The sequence below is a fragment of the Trichosurus vulpecula genome, chromosome 1 (genome assembly GCF_011100635.1).
Source record: "Trichosurus vulpecula isolate mTriVul1 chromosome 1, mTriVul1.pri, whole genome shotgun sequence".
NCBI lineage: Eukaryota > Metazoa > Chordata > Mammalia > Diprotodontia > Phalangeridae > Trichosurus > Trichosurus vulpecula.
The window spans coordinates 20,379,922-20,403,331 of NC_050573.1; the positions used below are offsets into that span (position 1 = coordinate 20,379,922).

Consider the following 23,410-nt stretch of genomic DNA (forward strand, 5'->3'; position numbering starts at 1 on the left):
CTCTCTCTCTCTCTCTCTCTCCCCCCCCTCTCTCTCTCACTCTTCCCTTTTTCTCTCTTTATTTAGCTCTCTTTCCTTCTCCCCTCCATCTCTTTCTCATTTCTCCACCATCTAATCTCTCTCTCTCCCCATTTTCTCACTCATTTCTCTTCTTTCTCCCTCTCCCTCCCTCCCTTCAAGCATCCCTCAGATGACAAACAGTAATCTGGCAAGGGCCAGAGTCAGGAAGTCCCAGCTTGGGCACAGACGATGCTGTTTTCGGTCCTGTGAAAACCAGACAATGATGCCATGTGAAGCCGCATCTGCTCAGAGCATGAAATGATGTGAAATAAAGTCGAAGAATGAAAAGGCAGCATTCTGTGCCAAGGGGGTCTCTTGTATAAAAGAGCCACCCCACAGAGAGCCCAGCCCTGAGTCCTAGGAAGAGGCAGAGAGCAGAGGCATCGATCCTGGCCCAGTCACACAGCATCCCTCCCAAGGGACCTCCTGGATGGGCATTTGGCAATTGACAAAGGGCAGAGGGCCTCTCTCAGATATCTGCAGTCGAGGGACCGCAGCCCCAGCTTTCCTCCCTGGGGAGTGAGAGGCAGAGGAAAACTGAGTTTGTCCAATTTTCATGTTCAGAGCCCCCATCTCTCCTCCTAGGCCTTTCCCACCCACTTCTCTCCATAGTCCCTCCAGACCCCGGGCTTCTCCTGGCATGGAGGAAAGGAATGCAATGAAGTCACTAAGATCTTCCAGACTAAGGATCTTCCTCCCAAAAAAGGGCAGCGCCTAACCCGGAGGAACGAGGGGCATCAGGATGCTCAGAATCAGAAAGCCCAGTGTCCAGCAGCCGCTCTGCCCTAGCTCTGAGATATATGTGGCAAAACACTCGGCCCCTCCGACGATAACAACATCTCACAGCTCCCTAGCCCTTGAAGAATTTTATTTTTATTATTACTATTAGCACTTTATTGTTTGTTATTAAATACAGCCCTTTAAGATTTGAAAGCACTTCATAAATGTTACCTCAGTTTCTCCTCAGGACCACCCGAGGAAGGAGTTGCTATCATCACTGCTGTTTTACAGATGGGGAAACTGAGGCTTGAGGTTAAGTGATTGGCCCAGGATCTCAGATCCGTTAACTGTCCAAGGCTACAATTGAATTCAGGTCTTCCTGGCTAGAGGTCCAGGGCTCTATCCACCAGGCTACCTAGCTTTCCTTCCAATAACCCTACGAGAAAGTTCAAATATTATTAACCCCATTTTAGTGAAGAAACTGAAGCTAGGCCTAATTCCCAAGGTTGTGCAGGGTCAGGGCTGGTAGGCCTCCCTGCCCCACCCCCAACTTTTTTAATCATGCACTGAAAGGAGACCTTTCAGCCTTGACAACCTACTATCTCTCAGGTTTTCTTCTAGTTTTGATATTCTGTGCTCCATGTTCTAAGAGGCCCCTGAAGGCTGGCACTCTGCCTTCTGAGGCCTCTTCCAGTTCCGACGTTCCGTGTTCTATGAGGTCTAAAATTTTCTTCCATCTCTTACAACTTGTGACAGCCCAGCTTCAGCTTGACATCCTTGATCCGCCAATCAAGATTTCAGGATAAACAGAGCACAGTTTGTGACTCTCTCAAATCAGGGAATCCAAATAATCAAGAGGTAAAAGGTGAGAGGTCCATCAGGTGCTTTGACAGGGACTAAAGGCGTAGTACCTGAAGCTGTACTGACACACTGTGGTCAGCCTGGGGAACATAGCCGAAAAAGAGGCCTGCTGCTAAGTGAGACAGAGGACCAATGAGCCTGGACTGTTAGGCAAGGCCAGATAAAAAGCTTTCTCCAGATTGTCTAGGGAGCATGCTACTCGCAAAATAGCTATCCAGAGACCCTGGGACTTCAGCTAACATTGTTCCAGAAGGTCATCAACTTTGGCTGTTTTTTTTTTAATTTGTTATTTATTTATAACTTTAGAAAAATTTAGTTTCAAATTTTCTTCTTCCTTTTCAATCTCTCGCCCACTCACTGAGAAGTTTTTCAACTTTGAAAAGACATTAGTACTCAAAGCGCTAATGGTGGAGTAATATTTTTAGGTAAAGTGTTCTGCCTTGTGGCCCTTCAGATCATACAAAGGTAGGCAACATATTGTGAGGCCAGCCCAGGTCCTCAGCTCCCCAGGAAATCAATCCACCTTAGGTCAAGTAGACAGGGGAAGTATCATTTTCCCCATCTGATGGGTAACTGAAGTCAGAAAGGGTAAGTGTCTCTCTCTAGGCCAAATAGACAGTTTACCTCTCAATTGGCAAATCTGAGCCTAGAAGAATTCATTTCTCTCCTGACTTCCAGCCCAAGGCCCCGTCACATAGACTGGGCATCTCCCCAGATTCATCCAGAAGAGAGAACAAAGAACAAACAGACCAGAGCTTTGCCGTTCACACTTTATTAACTTGCTTGGACAGTAGGGTGGCCTGGACTGGGAGTGATGAGAGGAGCGTGGGTCCTCATCCCTGCATGATGGTGGTGCTGGGGGGGAAGGCGCTCTAGCTGGTTGGGTGGAAGGCACCCCGCTGATGCCACTGCATATCCCGTATGCGCCTTACTGACTGAACCTGGGGGTGGGGGGCCCCAAAATCGCTGCTGTCCTTGTATTCCCCCTTCTCAAATAGGTACTGGAAGCCTCGATAACCTGGATACTGGTAGCCCACCCACCTGCAAAAGGCAGAGAGACAGAGAAAGAGAGAATGATAGTGCAGGGTCAGCCTTGTTGGACTTGAGGGTGTGGCCTCGCCTGAGCTGCATAGGTGACCGGGATCCCAGAGAAACACTGAAGGAATGGCAGTGTAGGATACCTCTGAGCATTTCCACGGCCTCTTTATTTTCTCTATCACTGTGAAGAAGTCTTTCTCAATCCCCCTTAAGCCTAATGCTTCCCTCTGTGATTATTGATCTTGTCTATAGCTTATCTGTACAGATCCATCTGCATGTGGCTCCTGTTACATAGTAGGAGCTTTATAATGCTTTTCCATTTTAGAGATGGAAAGACTGATCCACAGAGGGGCAAAGGCGTTTGTCATATAGCCACTAAGTGGTAGAACACCAGTGTCTGCCACCCACCCCAGCGATGCCCACTCCTGGATAGTACTCACGTTCCACTCTGTACCCTCACAGATGATACTTTCTCCTGGTAGCCATGGGCATGGAAACTGGGCACATCGTCATCAATGATCTCAATCTTCTTCCCAGTGAAGTTAGGGTTTTCATAAAGGATGATCTTGTGCTCCTGGCTGTCCTGTGAAAGAAGACATAGAATTGAGATTCAGAGTGAGAAAGGGCCCTGAGATCATCTAGATTCTTAACCTGGGGTCTGCAGATCGGTTTCAGGGGATCTATGAATTTAGATAGGAAAAATATTTGTTCTGTTTTCTAATGGAAATTTAGCATTTATTTCAATTATGATTTTTTTTCAGTACTACTCTGAGAAAGAGTTCGCAGACTTCATCCACTTGGCAAGGGCTTCTACGACACAAAAACATTAAGAACCTGCTCTCTAGCCAAACTCTTTTCTTTCACAGCTGAAGAAACTGAGACTCAGAGCATCTCAGAGAGTGATTTGTTCAAGGTTCACCAAAAAAAGTGGAAGATCTGGGGAGAACAGGGCCCATAGGTCATGGTGTGCAGAACTGAAAAATTACATCGGGTAATGATATAAGCAGTAGGAGGTGTCTTCCTGATTCCTGGGATACAGCAAGGGGATGCTTATGGGGAGCTAGGACCTAAGAGCTTTCAGAGCCCTTGGGAATCAATCAGTAAACATTTATTAAATGCCTACTATGTGCCAGGCACTGTGTTAAGTGCTAGGGATACAAAGAGAGGCAAAAGGCAGTCCCTGCCCTCAAGGAGATTATGATCTAATTGGGGAGAGGGGAAAGAGGACACACAAATAACTAAATGCAAACAAGCTATATACAGTATAGGATAAATAAGAAATAATCAACAGAGAGAATTAAGGGCAAAGAAACACCAGGAACATGCAGGAAAGTGAAAACAAATTTCTTCTGCCCGGGGTCAGAAGAGGCAAAATGGCCCAGAAATCGGCCCCTAGTTGCTTCCTGGGCCTTGAAGGAAGAGGTTAGTGGGGCAGAAAGGGGATAAGAGACTCACCACTTTAATGGGCCTCAGTGAGCTGAGCGCATCAGTCCGGCGGCTGTTGGTCCAAGAATCCCATCGAGGGTACTCACCTTTCTCAAACACAAACTGTTCTCCTTTGCAGTTGGCCTGTTCGTACCCGACCCAGCTGCCACAGACAGACAGACAGACAGAGTTAACACAGCTAGAGAGTCCACACCAGTGCAGCCTCTTTCCTTAGAGGTCTTCAGGCCAGTCCCACATCAATACCACCATGCCCACCTCCAACTTTTTCCTAAGAAAATCCTCACCTAGGCCATGGCTTTTTGATGCTTCACAGAACCCTCCAATGAATGTCCAGAGAAGAGCCAAGCACCAGGCTATGGTTCTCCCTGCCTCACCTCTGCCGGGAAAGCCCCAGCCCAGACCAGTCCTGACTAGGTGCTAGGGATAGACTGATCTTGGGAATGCCGGGCCCCCACCCCTCTATTCCACCCTCTGTATTGCGTTTTCTTGTAGTCACTGAAGGAGCTAGGAGAGCCTGCCAGTGACAGATTCGCTTCCTAGGCCCTGGCTTTGGGATCTCTGCTCTTAACCAAGGTTAGCCTGAGATAACCCAAGGAGTCTGTTACTGCCAGTCTCATAGCAATCAATCAGTAAGCTTTCTCTAAGGGCCTACTTTTTGCTGTAAGACCCTCCTTTTTGCTGTAAGACTCTCTGCTCTGCTCTTCGAATTCCAGGACAGCTCTCTCTAATTTACCAAGGGAAATTCCATAGCTGAAGAGCTGAAAGCAGACTTAGTAACCCCAGCTTTGCCATCTGCATTATCTTTGCGGTCACTGAAACTCTTGGGGCCTCAGTTTCCTCATCTGTCAAATGAGGGGTTGGAGTAGATGACTCCCAAGACCCCTTTCTGCTGGCCATTAATGATGAAGTAATTGATGAAAGTGATACAGATTGAAGGTGAGGACTGGAGGACTGGAGGGGAGGATGTGAGGCATTACATCAATCTACTACTGCCAAAAAATCTACAAAGGAAGAGATGCCACAATCTCCCTTGATAAAATCACTAGACCCTTGTGAAAATGAGGGGTGTGAGCTACAGTGACAGGGTGGAATAGTAGAAAAAACTCTAGCTTTGGAGTCCGAGAAGCTAGGTTCGATTTGGTTCTACCATTTAATAATTTTAGCTAGCATCTATAAAATAGGACTTCTAAGTTCTTTTACGGTGGTCACATTTCATCCTATAACCACCCTGAAAGGGAAGCGGTATTGTTACACCTGTTTTACCGATGGATAAACTGAGGCAAATAGAAGTTCAAGCCCCTTGCCCAGGGTCTCACTGCTATAGTAAATGTCTGAGCTATGATTTGAGCCTAGATCTTCCTGACTCTATGCTCCAGGCTCTCTCCGCTGCACCACCTAAAGAAATGTGTGCTAACCATATCTTTTAAACTAGAGAGTCAGAGCAGGACCTAGTAACGCAGATCCAACAGCCCCTGACTATATCAGGAGGAAAGAGAAGCACTGTGTCCCTGCTAATCCAGGGAGTAAGTGGGCAGTGTTGTCTGGGGTTAGCCTCTAGGTGGTAGGAGAAGGGTGGTAACTCAAAAGTCACAAGCAAGACCCCTAGCCTACAACCTCCCAACTGCCTAGCTGATTGAGGCCCTGCCAGGATGCTCAAATCAAACACGTTCTGTCATCCCCAACCCGGGGGAAGAAAGCTCACTTCTGCAGAGAAGAAGGGAGGCCAAGCTAGGTGGGTCAGGGTTGGGACTGGGGGAGTACAGAGGGAGGGGGATGAAGCAGTGAGTTTCTGTCATTCAATACTGGCCACACTATAAATAGCAGCCCCACAGCAACACCTGCATCCAGGACCAGGGAAAGAGTGACCCTCCTGTCACTCTGGAGGGCCTAGCAGCTAAGAGGCCAAGCCAGGGCCTGTAGGGCCTGGTCATGAGTTATTAATGTTGGAAGGCTGGCCTCGCTCACAAGTACTCATCTATTTTTTTGCCCGTGTCCTGGGAAGGAAAAGGAAGGGGCCTCCTTTAGATCACCCTGGGCCAGGAATGGTACTGATCATCCTTTCTGACATTCCAGAGGAAGATTCCAGCTGTCTGCCACCCAGAGAGATGCTTCTCTTTTCTTCCAGAGGCTGCTTTATCTCAACCTGAAACCTCAGAACTAAGCAGCCTTGCCATGCTCCCAGGGGGCCCTAGACAAAGATTTTCTACCAGACAACCAGCCCAGGTCCTTTTGCTGAAGGTTTCTTTGGTCTGAGTTAAAATATAGCTTTTTGGAGGAATGAAGCCATTCCTTCGGATCTTTTCAATGCACACAAATTCGTAGAGTTTGGAAGGAACTTTAGAATCATATTTAAAGAACGTGAGAGCTGGAAGGAACCTGAGGACACAGGACATAGAGCTGCCGATGGCTCCCCGTTGCTTATGAAATAAAGTATGAACACGCACAGTGCCTGGCACATAGTAAGCACTTAAGACAGCCTCTACCATCTATCTGTCCATCTAACAATTAATCTATCATCTACCTCCTTATCATCTTTTTCTCTTATGTGTGCATGTGAGTGTGTGTCTGTATCTCTGTCTCTCATTTCTTTCTGTCTTTCTGTCTCTTTCTTTGTCTCTCTTTGTGTCTCTGTCTCTCTCCATCTGTGTCTCTGTCTCTGCATCTCTCCATCTCTGTATCTGTCTCTCCATCTCAGTGTCTCTTTCTCCTTCTCTCTCTGTCTGTCTCTCCCTGTCTCTCTCTCCATCTCTGTGTCTCTGTCTCTCTCTCTGTGTGTCTGTCTCTTTTATTTCTCTCTCTCCTTAGCCTGGCATTCAAGACTCTGCAACTTTGATCCCATGGACCTTTCTGACTTTCACCCACAACTTCCCTTGGCTAATTCTACTATCCTTTGTAGGCACTGTTCACATTCAGCTTTTCCCCCCTCTGCACCTTTGTAGGCAATGTTCCTCAGGGCCAGAATGCTGTCTCCTCTGAAACCTTCTTCGCCCAAGGGCCAGGTCAGGTGCCCCCTTCCCCAGGTAGGCCTCCTTATGGCCTCATTGCCTTCAGATCTCTTGGACCACTCCAGACCTCTCTTATGTTCTTATCCCACTATAATTTTTGTTATAAGTTTGTATGTAATTGTCTTCTTATCCCCACTTAGTAAAATGTAGGGTCCCCAAGGGCAGGGACTATTCCATCATTATATTCCCAGGGTAATGCACAGGGTAGATGCTTAGTAAGGGTTTGTTGACCTGGATCAAACAGACCCAGCTCAGTTGTCCAGGAGGCCTGGCCCTTGGGTCAAACTTCCAGGGACTCAGTCAGGGCCATGCCCTGCCCTTCACCCCTTCCCTGGCCCACACTTCCCTCCAGGCTTGTCCTGTCTCCATCCCAAGCCTCTTTCTAGCAATGCCACGACAAGCTGGACCAAAAGTCACTTACGGTCCTGACTGCACGAGGATGGAGGCCGCCTTCTCCATCCCAGTCTCCTTTAGGTTGGAACATGGCCCACTCAGCTCATGGGAGCGGCCCTGGAAGTTCTCCTGCTCAAAGATGACAATCTAGACACCAGAGAAAAGAGAAAGCCACTGTAGGGGGTGGACTTGAAGGTCTCCAAAGTTCCTTCCAGCTCTCATTCTATGATTCCATAATCTCCCTGGGACTCAGTTTCCTTATCTGTAAAATGAGGTCTAAGGTCCCTTCCAGCTCTCGACCTATGATCCTCTGAGGTGTTTCATGAATTGCTGCTGGAAAACAAACAAAGACTTCTGGGGAAGAGGTGGTCGGTCAAAGGCAGGTCTTCACTGGGAGACCACTGGCATCGGCCTTCTCCAAGAACCTCTTCCCTCTCACCCTCCTGAAGAAATGGCAGAGTGGAAGAGAGGAGGGGAAGAGGCCACCTGCCTCTCAGAGGATGACTCTGCAGGCTCAGCTGGGCCTCCCCAGTCACTGGATAAGATTAGCTCCTTGGACCAACTCAGCACTCCCTAACCTAATCACAGCTAAAGGGAGGACAATTGCCCTGCCCCTGACTGGGGCCAATGGGGAGTGGAGCTAGGGGGAGGGGAGTACGGTTTTGTCTAAGGAAGAGTCTAATGGATAGTTTGTTCCACAGAGGGAAGTCTGGAGGCCATCCACTCCCTCTCCCCAATTTGGGCAGGTACATGCATGTGAGCATATACACACACACAATACACACTAATAATATACATGCATTCACCCATGCATAGATACACACACACACACACACACACACACACACACACACACACACACACACCAGAGTCCAGCTTTCCACCTGGAAATCTGTCCCTGCTCCCCACTGCCTTCCAGAAGACATCCCTCAAGTGACAAATGGCAGAGAAGAAATGCTCAGCAAATAGCCTTCCCTCTCCCTCTCCTCCTTCCTTTGCCTGCTCTCTCTACTGAGGCAGGTAGTGGAAAGAGAGTTGGCCTGATCTCCAGCCCTGACCTTGGACAAGTTACTTCCCTTCTGGAGGCCCTAGTTTTCCTTCTCTGTAAAATGAAAGAGACTGGACTACATGAGCTCTAAGGTCCCGCCCAAGTCTGATATTTGGTGAGTCTACAAGTTATTAAGGCTTTAGTATGAATTAGCAGGTTAAGAACCCCTGATTGATTTCAATCTCCTCTTTTCACAGAGGGGGAAACCAAGGCTCAGATCACGAAAGTGAGTTTGCACTCAAGAAACATGCTTAAGGATGCACCAACCTTGGGGTTGAGGGGCTGCGGTTTAGAGGACTGAGTCTGGTAGTCTGACGCCATGGTGTCACTCAGGATGGAAGCTGAAGAGGGTAGAAAGAGCAAGAAGCAGTTAGGAAGCTCCCCCCCCCTCCCAAAAAAAAACCCAAACAAAATCTGGACAGACTTTTGCAGCCCGGATAAAGATTCTCTGTAGTAAGTCAGAATTCTAGAATCTCAGACTTTTAAACTTGCAAAAGGACTTTAGTAGCCATCTGGTGTAACCCTGAAAAAATGGATGCTTTTCGCCATCAATCACACAAGAGTCCCCTAGCCTTTGCTTGGAAACTTCCAGCGATCGGGGAAGTACAATCTCCCAAGGCAGCCCAGACCCCTTAGGGGCAATTCTTCCCAATGATCCAGCCTAAATTGTCTCTTTTCCATTTCAGCCCACGGCTCCCAGTTCTGCTCCCAAACTGAACGAGACTCATCCCTCTTTCCTGTGACAGACCTTTAAAACCTGGAAGACAAGGAGCGTGTCACCCCAGAAACTTCTTTTCTGCAGGTTAAACAACCCCAGGGCAGCTAGGTGGCACATAGTGGATAGAGTACTGGGCTTGGAAGCAGGAAGACTCGGCTTCATGATTTAGTTCAAATCCGGCCTCAGACACTTACTAGCTGTGTAACTCTAGGCTTCACTTCACTTTGTTTGCCTCAGCTTCCTGATCTGTAAAGTGAGCTGGAGAAGGAAATGGCAAACCACTCCAGTATCTTTGCCAAGAAAACTCCAAAATGGGGTCATGAAGGGTTGGATACGACTGAACAACAACCAACCCCAGTTCTTTTGACCATTACTGAGAAGCCACGAATGTAAGGCCCTCACCAGATAGGTGAGTGCCTTCTCCTCTGGGCACTCCCAACCTATCAGCAAACTTCTTGTAACACAGCCCCCAGAACTGAGCACAGGATTCCAGAGAGTCTGAGACTATGACTCACTTATTCTGCCTCTCTCAATGTTGTTTCTGATTTCATTCTCTTTATGCACCACTGAGTCATGCAGTAGCCCATATACTGAGCATTCAGAGCTGCTTGCAAACCATACTTTAATGCGTATCAGTATAGCCCAGTAGACTGGGGGTCAGGAAGCCCAAATCCCATCTCAGACACATCCCAAATGTGGCAAAAGTCTTCTATCCTACCTGTGTTTCGGTTTCCTCATCTGTAAAATGACGTCCTCTAAGGACATCTCCCATCTATCCCAGCCTAGATTTCCTCCTCATTACTCAACAAAACAATCTCTCCTAGACTGTGGGGTAGATGGTGGAGTCCCTGGAGAGGGCAGAATTGCACTTTGGGATCCTTCCTCCTTCTCCAGCCAGCATTCCTCACTTCCTTTCCCTCTCCAGGACCCTTCTCCCTCATGCAGCTTCCCTCCCACCTCCTTCTGTTCTGGGGAACTGCTCCTTTCTCTGGTCCCTCTATTTTCCTTCTCACTACCCCAGACACCTGTCCAGGTCCAGTCCTGCTGGGCCTTCCTCCCACTTAGCTGTGCAGTAATCTTCCCCATCCAAAGTGATAACTAATGGTCATTATGCCTCCTAGTACATTCTTGAAGGCCTTTGGGACTCTAATGGTGAAATTTCCTACTGTGGGGATATTGTGTTCTGGTGAATGGACAGCCAACCCCCTGGCCCTCAATATTCACCTCCCAGGGAGACTCTGCCTCTGCCTAGAGCCTAGTCTGCCCCCAAGAGCAAAGAATAGGAAGAGATTGAAATTCAAAAAGCATCCTCAGGAGCCAGCTTTATTGCCCTAATGGAGAGGTTCTTAAGCTGGAGTCCCCAGATTCTCAAAGAGAGGGGGTCACTGTAGGGGGTCTATGAACTTAGATGGGAAAACGTGGCATTTTTGTTTCATTAGCTTCTAACCTCCTTTGAAATCTTATGCATTTTGTTGTTTGCATCATTCTAAGAAGGGATCCCTAGGCTGGACCAAAGAGGTCATTAACAAAAGGTTAAGAACCCCTGCCCCAAGAAAGCTGTCTTTCTCTCAACTTGATCTTCGCATACCTCCCTACCTCATGCCCCCAAAGTTCCTCAGTCACTTCAAAGCAAAACTCTGCCTTTCAGAAACCACTTTCTATTGGCCATCGGGAGCAGCCATCAGAGAAGAAATTAAAACAATCCAAGTTGGTGAGCCCAAAGTCTTAGCTCCCTTCCTGTTATAGAGAGATCCTCTTCCTTCCCTGAGCAGATGACTGGCACAACAATAATAATATTAATAATAGAATTTTATAATGCCTTAAGGTCTACAAAGTGCTAAACAATGGGTTATCTCATCTGATCCTCACAACAAGCCTGAGAGGCAGATGCTATCGTTGGGTGCTATTATCTTGGTTGGTTGGTTGTTGTCACTCGTTCTTGAAGAGGATCGAAATGACATCACTATGCTAGAGTCAAGTTGCAACGTGTCCGACTGTGGTTGATCAGACCAGTACGAGCTTGGAATGCTCTACCACAGGTCAGGAACAAATAGTCCATGTGAATATTTACTATTGCCTTACAGATGAAGCCATTGAGGCTAACGGAGGTTAAATGACTTACTCAGGGTCAGAGAGCTAAGTGAGTATCTGAGACAGGATTTGTTCAGGTCTTCCTTACTCCAAGTCCAATGTTCTTGCCTGCTGTGCCACTTAGCTGCCTCTGTTCATGACCCTGACCTTCAGGATTTATTCCTAAGGCCTTTCTCTGTCCATTGACAATGGCCCCACTTATGAGTAATAGCCTACCTGTTACTTAGGGTCTTCAATCAGAATTGACTTAGAGGTCTGAGAACATTAACCAGCCCAGTTTCTGCAGCAAACACCTAGCTTTTTTATTTTTTTTAGCCTTACCCTGTCCCCTCCCCCCCAAAAATCTTGTAGGATTTTTAGAAATGGATGGGAATTTAGAGGGTATCTATTCTGATTATCTTATTTTGCAGAGGAGAAAACAAGATGAGAGAGGAGAAGGGGCATGCCCAAGGTCATGTAGCTAGTATCCAAGCTAGGATTTGAACCCAGCACTTCTGATCCCAAATCCAGTGCTCTTCCTCCTCTACCATACTGTTTTCTCATGTCCCCCAGAGTCCCTTCACCTCTGGCCTATTCTGAAATGGTGACCAATGATTTTCCATCCAGCAACCAGAACAAGAAAAAAGCAGAAGAGAGAAACTCTTACCAGCAATACCAGTACCCGCTCCTGCCCATGAAGGGCCTCCAGCTGGGAGGTGGCATTTATACTGCCCTGGGGGGCCTGGTGCCAAGATAGGTTACAAAAATCGTTCCAGCATGATGCGAATGGAGAATGCCGGATTAAACCCACCGTGAATACCCGGTTCAGCTGATGCTCACTGGCCATTGTGTCTCAGGGCGATTATTTCATTAGCTTTCACATTTGGCTGGGCTCGGATTGTCCAGGGTGTGGGCGAGAAGAGGAGAGCTTTGCCTGCATCAGCCCTCTGGGTGCCAACCTGCAGAGCCCCTCTTTTGGACAATGCAGGCATCCAGCCCATCTCAGCCTTTGTGGAGCCAGGGATTTGCCTACCATGACAGGCAGGAGGCACATCTCCAGCAGCCTCGTGGTAGAAAATAGATGTGGGATTGGTTTTGCAGAGCAAGTCAGTCAGAGTTGCCAAGTTCAATCCTAGCCTGCATTTGAACTCTCCCTGGGTCAGGCCCTCCAAGGGGTGAGGTCTCACAAAACCCAGGTCAAGAATAGAAATGGAGAATGTCAGAGCTAGAAAGTACATTAGGACAGAGATAAAAGACCCATAGAGATAGTCTGGTCCAACTCTCTGATTGGACAAAAGAAGACATTGAGACGAAGAGAAGGGAACCAACTAAAGGGAAGAGTCTGAATCCGAACCCAAAGCCAGATTTATTCATTGCCAGGCTAGGCACCAGGTATGCTCTCCACTATACCACACACTTCCCCCGTTTCCTTCTTTTTAGGAAAACCTAAAGATTTCAAGCTAAAAGGACCTGAGAGGTAATAGAATCTGACCCTCTCATCTTACAGATGAAGATACTGAGGTCCAGAGAGGCGAGGTGGTTTACCTTAAGTCACACAAATAGTACATAACAGAGGTGAGATTCATACCCAAATCCTTCTGACTCCAAAGTCAACAAATGCTCTTGTTACCTCACCACAGCCTTCTTTCTCAACACAGTGCCTGGCACATAGTAGGTGCTTAATAAATGCTTATTGTCTGGCTGACTGGTTAGAGCATTGTTTTCTCCTTTATAATGTAGAAAACAGAGCCCTGGGCTGGTATCTGGGGAGGCTGGGACTCTGCCCTTCACTCACTGTATGATGGTTGGCCAGTCACCTCCCTTCTCAGGGTATCAGTCCCCTTTATTTTCACATGAGGGCAGCAGATCGAATGATCACTAAGGCCCCCTCCAGGAATGGTGGGTAGAGTGCTGGGCCTGCAGTCACTCACTAGCTCTGTCACCCTGGGCAATTTACTTACCCTCTGCCTGACTCTGTTTCCTCATCTGTAAAATGGGGATTAAAAATATCACCTACCCCTAAGGTTATTGTGAGGGCCATGAGATAATAATAAGTATATGAAAGAAATAATAAATATTTAATAATAATAATTAATTGATTAATGGGATTATAATTGTAACCCTGTGCCTGTCACACAGAAGGTGCCTAGCAAATGTTTGTTCTCTCCCCTTTTCCAACTCCCTTCACTCAATCTATACAAATACATCCAGGGGATGTGTGGGCCTGAGAGGAAATCATACTGTAGGGACACAGTCACACATGTATGCGTACCTTTTAACCCTGATTTTGTGCATCCCCAAACCAGTCACTACAAACAAAATGCTTGGGGATTATGGCAATCACCAATGATTCACTCATCCCGTAAACACCATCAGTTCCCACAGAAAGGAAATGATGACACAGTATCCACATGATGTCTCCAGCACTTAGCAAACTATTCATAGCACCATAAAAGGTCAGCCCTGGAAGGAATCTTTAGCATGGAGGAGCATAGAATGTGAGAGCTGGAAGGGTCCTTAGAACACAGCAAAAGGGGACCAGAGAGGACCTTAGAACACAGAACAGAAGAGTAAAGGAGAATTTAGAACCTGTAACATAGGATGTTGTAGCTTAGAGAACAGAATACTAGAATGAGAAGTGACCTTACAACAAAGATTTTTAGAGCTGGAAGGGGCTTTCCAGCATAGATCATTGTGAGTTAGAGTTGAAAAGCATTTTACAATTGTGATATGAAGGCACACAGAAGGCCATGTAAGGTGCCTGGTCCTAGTAAGCAGTCAGGACCAAAATGGGTACCACCTACTAAGTGCCCACCCCACCTATCATGTGCATCACCCAACTCAAGGGCCCTCTGGGGTATCAGCCCAACCCTTCCCTACTTTTCTAGTCTTTTTACACCTAATTCACCACCATGTACTCTTCAATCCAGTGACACTGGCTTCTTGGCTGTTCCAAGAACAAGACTCTCCATCCTTAGACTCCAGGCATTTTCATTGGCTGTATTCAATGCCTGGAATTCTCTCACTCCTCAACTCCATCCCCAGGCTTCCTTGGCTTCCTTCAGGTCCCAGCAGGTAAAACCTTAACTTCTGCCAGAGCTTTTGCCAATCCCCCTTAATGCTGGAGACTTCCACCTAAAATTATTTCTAATGTATCCTATGGATATCTTGTTTGCATGTTGTCCCTCCTAATAAATTCAGAGCTCAATGAGGGCAGGGACTTTTTCCTTTTTCAGCTTTTGTTTCCACAGAATGGCAGAATTAGCAGAATGCCTGGCACATAGTAGGTGCTCAATAAATGCTGGTTGACTTGGCTTGTGCTCCTCTAAAACTCTTTTTTACCTCTTGATTCCACCTCTTGTGAGCAGTGTCTTCATTCTCATTAGTCTGTAGTTTCTGGGGATTATCCAATCAGATCATGAATCAGTCCCATCCAAATTGGTTTTTTCCTCACTAGTAAATTATAAGCTCCATGAAGGGAGGGATTATTTCATCCTCTGGGCAGCCAAAAAAGAATGAGCAATACTTTTCCTATTCCCCAGTGGTTTGTAGGAAGCTCATTTCCTTCCTTTCCCACAAGGTGGAAAAGGAAAAAAAGTGTTTGTGAGCAAAGTCAGCCCCTAGGCATTAATAACACATGATCAAACCCAAATCTGCAATCTCTGACTTGGGACTTGGCTCCTTCCTTTGTTTTTTCACTCTGATAGGTTTCCCTTAAAGCTAATATATAAGGAGACAGGTCAGAGAGAGGAAAGAGGAGGGAGGGAGGGAGAGAGAGAGAGGAGAGAGAGAGAGAGAGAGAGAGAGAATCTTTAACGAAACTATTAGAAATAATAATATTAATTCACTTACTATGGGGGCACCATGCATCCAAGGGGAACATCTCGAGGACTCCAGGAGCTGTGAGATAACCCTTTATTACATGTACTTTCTAAGCTTGAGCTCACTTTCCCCCGGAATCTATGTACTTGTGGGAGAGTATATCAGAGGCTTTTAAAGGGAAGCACTCTGGTGGGGGCTTATGAGTCGTAGTACTAGAAGGATAACTGCCACCCCTCCCCAACCCCTCGGACTTACCCTAGAGTCCCAAGGAGAAGAAGTCCCCACGCTCTGGGGACTGAACTCATCAGAGTGAGTGGGACTTGGGATAGTAGCTCAAGAGTATGTGATAGATGTGGGGGTCTTGTCGGGGACAAATATCAAGTCTTTTGCATTTGTGGGGACTTATTAGACTTAGAAAATCTTTCCATTGGTTGCCATAGTTTTGAGATACACAGGACAAAAACTGGCAGTTTTTTTCTTTTGTTTTTAAATTGTTTTTGGACAACCGTCAGTTTTTTTGTTATGTTCCCTTAAAAGCCAGAAGACAAAGACAGTGGATGAGTTGAGGAAAGCAGTTTGAAGACTCTATGAAGAGCCCAGCAGAAAATGCACAACCCACCTAAAACAAACATTTTGAGGATTCCAAGAACAATGACTTGTGGGAGCTAAGTTTCCCCTTTGCCACATGTGCTCGAATCTCAAGCCCGCTTTCCCCTGGAATGTTTAGGTACTGGCTGGAGAGTGTGCCTGAGATTTTCAGAGGAAATGTCTCATCCATTTATTCTTTATTATTTATTCATTCATTCATTTATTTATTTTTAGTTTTCAACGTTCACTTTTATAAGATTTTGAGTTCCAAATGTTCCCCCCCGCCAGATGGCATGCTATCTGATATAGGCTATACACCTACATCTGGTCTTACTACACCACTTTAGTAAATATCCCTTTCTAAAAGCTAATCAGGTCCAGCTGGCTAATTGATATCAACTAATAATCATGAGGGGAAGCACACAGGTGAGGGCTCATGAGCTACAGCACTAGAAAGATCCTTTCCCTGCCCATTCAACCCCTCAGGACTACCTCTAAATTCTAAGAGGCTGAATAGCAGCCAAACCCTGGGCACCCAATCTGCTAGTGTAGATAGGGTAGGGAATGTAACTCCACAGTGTGCACTATACCTTCTTTTTCCTGTCTCCTTTCAGAGATTTGCATACAAATTCCAAGACTTGCTAATACTTAAATTGTCTGTGTGCATCATGAGTTAGCAGCATTTGTCAGTGAATACATCAAGCACAAAGCTTCTCATCAGAATCTCCTGCAGTTTTAGGCCAGTATCATTTGTCCACAAGAATTTGTTTCTTGCCATCTCAAGTGTTCTCTTTTGGTCTGACTGTCCAGAGTTATCTTTTAGAGGGAAATGTCTTGGGTAGTCGTATCAACTGCTTCTTGGTACCATGTGTAGGGTCAGTCTGGTACAGGGCTCCACTGTATAGCCTTAACTTCTGCCATTCTCTCAATGGTAAGGTATCCTTTGGGGCATGAATCCTAGAAGGTAATTTGCCCAGTTTTATATCTCTATATCTATTTCTCTCAATGTATATAATCTATCTCTGTATCTATATCTATATACCCCACTTTTCAATTCCCTTTTATATGTTATCTTTTTTGTTAGAATGTAAGCCTCTTGAGGGTAGGGCTTGTTTTTCTTTTTCATTATATTGTATTCCCAGCACTTAGCATAGTGCCTGGCATATATGAAGTGCTTAATAAATGCTCATTGACTTGACTTCATCATTCAGCTATCACCATTGCCAGTCATCCAAGGACAACTGAGGCAAGGAGGATGAGTCCAATGCAGCAATGTTCATATCAACTGACGAAACACCCTGTGGTGGAAGTGCCAGACTCTCAGCTTCACTTTGATGTAATGGAGATGGTCTGCTGGATGCAGTTCGTCTTCATGCCTTAGGGGCATCACTACCCCTTAGGACTCACGTGGTCTACAGGACATGGCACCTACAACCACGTAAGTAGATCGTGCACAGTTGGTTGGTGTCACTACCCATCAGGGCAGCGCCAGACTTAAATACTGGTCAAACTAAAAAAGATGAATTATTGTTAGTCTAAACTTGAAACAAATATGCATTGGAACTTATCATTGGCAGTCAACCAAGCACTTCAACTTCTGCATGGGATAATAGTCTCACTCTACTGACAAGTGCAGTGGGTTTCTGGTGACCATCGCTCTCTTGGTAGGACAGCTCCCAAATCTTAGCTAAGTCCCAAGACTTAGCTCTTCGGCTGCAGCATGAGGAGCTTGCATTCATCTCCCTAAGCCAATGTGCCCAAGTGAGATGGCTGACTAATCCTTAAAAGCCTGAGGGCCTTCCGCATCCCATTGATCTCCAGGTAGTATCAAAGGGATCTGGCTGGATTGATCTTTCTTGCCTCTCTGCTTTTGGCTCTCCATCATTTACCCAGGTATGTGAGGTCATTGAGTACCTCAGTAACAATAGCATGATTCTTCAGGAAGTTTCCATGGCAGCTGCCAACTCTTTAAAAAGTCTTTAGTTTGCAAAGATTCTTTAGATGAGGCCAGCTGCTGGACACTTCTATCATTCTGATTCTTTGTTGAATATTAAATGTGTAACTGGCACCCTTTCATAGCTGACAGCTAGCATTTTTATGATGTTTTAAGGCTTGCAAAGAATGGTACAAATTTCTGTTGTCACTGAGTCATTTCAGTTGTGTCTGACTCTCCATGACCCCATTCAGGGTTTTCTTAGATCTAGATACTGGAGTCATTTGCCATTTCCTCCTGCAGTTCATTTTACAAATAAGGATCCAGTGACTTGCCCAGGGTCACACAGCTAATAAGTGTCTGAGGCCAGATTTGAACTCAGGAAGATGAACACATAACAGGCTCTTGATAAATGCTTGTTGATTCATTGATTTCTCTTCATGTAGCTTTATGTCCCAGTAGTTTTCTTGGCTTCTGTGCTGTATTGTTGATGCTAAGCGACTTGCTCAAGGTTGCACAGCTAGTAAGTGTCTGAGGCTGGATTTGAACTCAGGTCCTCCTGACTCCAGAGCTGGCACTTTATCCGTTGTGCCACCTAGATGCGCCATATTACGAATAGTGTCCCAAAGGTTTTAGTGCAGTTCTAAGTTATTAAAGCTTTAGGCTGCACTCATCAATCAGTCGATAAACATTCATTAAGTAGCTACTATGGGCCAGGCACTGTGCTAAGGCTTTTGGGACATCCACACAACAATCCTGTATGGTAGGTACTATTACTGTCCCCATTTTACAGATGGAGAAACTGAGGCAGACAGAAGTTAAGTGACTAGCCCAAGACTATACAACTAGTAAGGATTTGACTCCAAGCCCAGCACTCTGTCCACTGAGTCGCCTGGCTGATTTTATACTAAGACTATGTTGAGCTGGAAATTGACCAGGGGCAGTTTCAGACCAACATCTTCCTGCCCATCTGATACCCACCACTCTTTTCTCATGCTTAGCGGACATCTTCCCAAGGCCAATGAGATCATCCAGCTAAGCCTGCACTCCTAGATTCTTATTTCCAACCTCCTTCTCCATAGCCACTGAAAAGTGCCAAAAACTGGCAAAATTCTTCTGGGTAAGAGAAACCTGTGGTCTCCTCAGCCTCTGCCAATGCTAAACTCACTAGAACCATGGTCTCTACCTTCCTGCTGATGCTCATGACTTCCTCAGGGAATGTTAAAGTGAGTCAGAAGCATTGCCCTGCCAAAGGCTGATACAGTATCTTTTGCAAGCAGTTTTCATAAAATGACTGGAATATAGCTGTTACTTGGGTTCCGGTACCTAATACATCACGGCATCTTACGTCTTCAGTCCTCACTGTCCCTGCTATAGTCCCATGTGCTTAGATGGAAAGGAGTGGAGGTGGGAAGTACAATCTATGTTTTTCAGAGTTGGGAGTGACCCCTGTTGCTGAACCTGTCCTACTTTTTCAAATTATAACTAACATTTATGTAATAATATCTAAGGTTTTGCAGTTCTTTACTTATGAAGCAGATCTATGTCATTTTTCTCCTTTGCCTACCCTTTTCCTTAGAGGTGGTAGAGCTTGCCAGTCCCTTCCTCACACTCTACCACCTAGAAAGGGGCTATAGCCTGCTGGAACTAAGTGGTTCTGGTACCTAGCAGAGATCTCTGGACCCCAGTCTCCTAGGTCCATGTGGCCTCTTACACAAAACCCTTATCTCCAATTGCAGACAAGGAGATGAAGCCAAACATGCCTGAGAAGGATGCTCATTAAGAAAGGAGGCAGGAACTGAGTCTCCTTTACCTTGTCTTCCCTTTCCTCACTTAAGGAGATTTAGAGAATTAATATATTTTTCTCACTCAGGATCAGAGAAGCATAGACTGTCAGAGTTCTTTTTAACCCCCTACAATCCGGTTTCTAACCTCACCATTCAACTGCAGTTGCTCTCTCCAAGGTTACCGATGATCTCGTTGCCAAATCCAGTGACTTTTTCCGCGTCATCATGCTTCTTGACTTCCCTGCAGCCTCTGACACTGTCACCCTTTTCATCACCCTCCTCTCTTCTCTGTAGGTTTTCACAACATTGCTCTCTCCTGGTTCTCCTCCTGCCTATCTAATCACACCTTCTCGGTCTCCTTTTTGGGATCTTCAACCAGGTCATGCCTGCTAATGGTGAGTGCCCCCCAATAATCTCTCCTGGATGCTCTTCTCTTCTCCCTCTATACAATTTTACTTAGTGATCTCATTGGATCCAAATATCCTCTCTGTGCTAACAATTCTCAAATCTAACCTCTCTGTTGACTTTCCATCTTGCCTCTCCAACTGCCTATTAGACATCGCAAATTAGATGTTCCATGGACATCATAAACTCAAACTAACCTCATGATCTTTCCCCCCAAACCATCTCCTCTTCCTATTTCCTCCTTTCGGCTGAGAGCACCTCTATCGTCCCAGTCCCCCAGCCTCAAAATCTAGGCATTATCTTTGACTCTTCACTCTCTCTCCCCCCACCCCATATCTTAGCTGTTGCCAAGTCTTAGTGATTTTACCTTCATAACATCTCTCATATATGCCCCCCCTTCCTTCCTTGGCCCTGATACAGGTGTTTATCACCTCACACCTGCAAAGCCCAGTGATAGGTCTGCCTGCCACAATCTTCCCAATCCCATCTGTCTTCTTTCTACTCAGCTGCCAAAGCAATTTTCCTAAAGTGCAGGTCTGACTATGTCACACACACACACACACACACACACACACACACACACACACACACACCACTCAATGAATGGCTCATATGTAAAATCCTCTACTTTACATTCAAAGCCCTTCATAACCTGCCTTCCCCTACTTTTCTAGTCTTCTTATATCTTACCATCCCACTCCTCCCTCCCCACCCACACACAACTGCACACACTTCTATCCAGGCTTCCTCACTGTTCCATGAACAAGACACACCTGGGCATTGTCCCTGGCCATCCCCCTTGCCTGGAGTTGTCTCCCTCCTCATCTCTGCCTCCTGGCTTCCATCAAGTCCCAGCTAAAACTGCACCTCCTGACCAGGAGCCTTTCTCTGTCCCTCTTAATTCCAGAGCCTTCTCTTGGCGATCTCCAAATTATCCTGTATAGAGCTTGTCTGAACAATTGTTTGGTGGTTATCTCCTCCATGAGACTGGAAACTCCTTGAGGGCAGGTGCTGTCTTTTGCCATTCTTTGTATCCTGGGCTCTTAGCACAATGCCTGGCACACAGTAGGTGCTTAATAAATGTTTATTGACTGATTGACAGAAGGTACTTTAAAACATAGAACGTAGACTTGTAGAATGGGAAGGGACCTTAGAACACAGAATGTTAGACCTAGTTAGACCTAGAGAAAAAGTCTATGTGGATTTATTTCAGTGGGTGAGAGGAGAGAAGCTACAAGAGCCCAGACTGACCAGAAAAGGGACATGCCCCCATTCAGCTGCCAGGTGGGCTTGATCATGTGCCACAGGAGGGGATGGAGTCCTTGCTTCTCTATGCCTTGCGACTCTGATCCCCCAGAATATTTCAGTCAAAATCCCCCTTTTTGAAACCTGCCCATTTCCCCTCTTTCCTCCCCTCAGATCAGCAACAAAGGCCTGTGGAAGGGATTTTTCATTAAAGGAGGGAGTAAGGATAGCTGTTGCTGGGAATTTTTCTTCCCTCAGATGTAGGGATAACAAAGAGAAGGCAATAGCTAGTTGAGTTGCTAAGCAACTGTCTGTCAGGAGGACTCCAAAGTGAATGAGCCAAGGGAAAGGAGAAGCGGTGCCCTCTGCGCACACACACACATTTCCCCTTCCCCTCCCCAACAACCCCCTACCCCCTAACACATCCCCTCTCCCCTGCCCCCCAACACATCTCCCTCCCCCCACCCTCCAACACATCCCTTCTCTCCTGCCCTCCAACACATCACCCTCCTCCCACCCTCCAACACATCTCCCACCCCCTCAACACATCTCGCTTCCCCCACACCCCAATATATACCCCCCTTCCCCCCACACCCTGGTAGTATTGCTATTTCTGGAGCTGAGGATGGGGTAGAAGAGCTTCAAGTAGGGTCCATGACAATGATCTGGGCCCCAAGGGCCAAGTTCCAGCCCAAGTGCCCACTCTGACATGCCAGAAACGTCTTTTCCCGCTCCTTAGGGACAGCCTGGCCTCTCCTCCTGGTTCTCCCTGGCTCAGGTTGGAGAGAAGCTTGTCTAAGCTTGGGATCTGCTAAAATTCCCCTTCTGCTTTCCCCCTCAGGAGCGAGAGGGAGAGGAGGGTGCTGAAAACGTAAGAACCACTTCATGCAGTACCTCTTCATCTTGGGACAAAGACAGTTCAGAAGTCCGGGAGAACCTGAGAAAATGAGAGCTTCTGAGCTTGACCTCTACCCTGACCTTCTCTTGCTGGGCTTATGCTCTCAAAGGAAATTCGACTGGGCTCTTTAATGAGAGTGGTCTAGCCTGTGCATGTATCTGCTTGGACTTGGGCTGGGATGGGGGAAGGATGACTGGAGGATGGGAAGGAGAGTGAGAAGAAATTCCTCCCCATCCTTTACAAGGCCACTTAGATGGGCTGCTTCCATGAAGCCTTCACCGGTACCCACTTCTCCCGCGGTACCCCAGTGTCCTCATCCCAGCGTATTATAATTAACAGTGTACATATTTGAACTCCCTACCAAAATAGGACATTGTATCTCCTCTAATACCTAACACTCTTGGTCCTTCATAAATGCTGATAGATTGAATTTGCCTCAGCACAGTGTCTGGCACATAGTAGGCACTTGATTGATTGATTGAAGCAAGACTATGTAGGAAGGAGTCCCTCCCTCTACCCCCTGTGCCTTCCTGTGCCCCCTCCCCTACCTTAGTGGTTCAGCCACTGCTTATTACACTGTAGGGTAAAAATAACCCGACGTGCTTTCTCAGATGCGTACTTGAAAATATGCAGGTTGAAATGATGGAAAATGACTATATTCTTTTCAGTTTCTGTTCCCTACATCCTTAGCCTGCCCACACACAGAGACAGGTTGTTATCACCAGGGAGCGAGACAGGGAGGGATCAGGCAGCACAGGGCACCTCACAGGGCAAAGCTTGTAGACTGAGGAAGTCAATGGGACTGATTCAGAGTCTGGGGGCAAACTAGAATGTCCCCCACCCAGGGCCTCTCTGCCCGGGTCAGGAGGGCAGTGGACCACCAAGATGTGGGTATGAGACAGAGCTGCAAGTATTCTCCACCTGATAAATATAGCTAGTGAATACAGATAAATGGACTAAAATGGATGATTAATCCCTTTGCCAACCCAAATCAGAGTGGGATTCAAGGAGACTGAGGTTTGCATGGCAGACCACAGGCTTGGGGAAGACACCAGCGTCCACACCAACTGAGCTGTCCAAGGTCTGACCCAAAGGACCAGCAGATTCCCCTCCCTTCCCCCATACCTAGCAGCGGCTACCTCCTTCTCCTGGGAGAAGCACCAAAGCAATCCTCTTCATTTAATGAAGTCAACCAAGCCACAGAGGGTGATGGGACCTGGGAGCCCCAGTGATTTATTGAGGAGGTTCTGATGCAAGAGGGAGAGAACAGCCTGTCAGGCTGGGGGACCCCACTTTGAAAATCCCTAGAGCTTTCTCTTCTTGGTGGGCCAGCTGCCTGGGGAGGGTGGGGGACGGGCGGCCTTAGGTCTCCT

The 23,410-nt window shown here is 46.7% G+C and overlaps 1 protein-coding gene across 1 annotated transcript; it reads right to left on the minus strand.

Moving 5' to 3' along the window:
* Positions 1–2,513: 2,513 nt before the first annotated feature.
* CRYBB2 (crystallin beta B2) lies at positions 2,514–8,892 on the minus strand. The gene is made up of 5 exons (XM_036741400.1): positions 8,839–8,892; positions 7,552–7,670; positions 4,135–4,267; positions 3,120–3,262; positions 2,514–2,682 (listed from the first exon to the last, which is right to left on the minus strand). Exons 1-5 carry the CDS (start codon positions 8,890–8,892, stop codon positions 2,514–2,516), a joined length of 618 nt encoding a protein of 205 aa, XP_036597295.1.
* Positions 8,893–23,410: the final 14,518 nt, after the last annotated feature.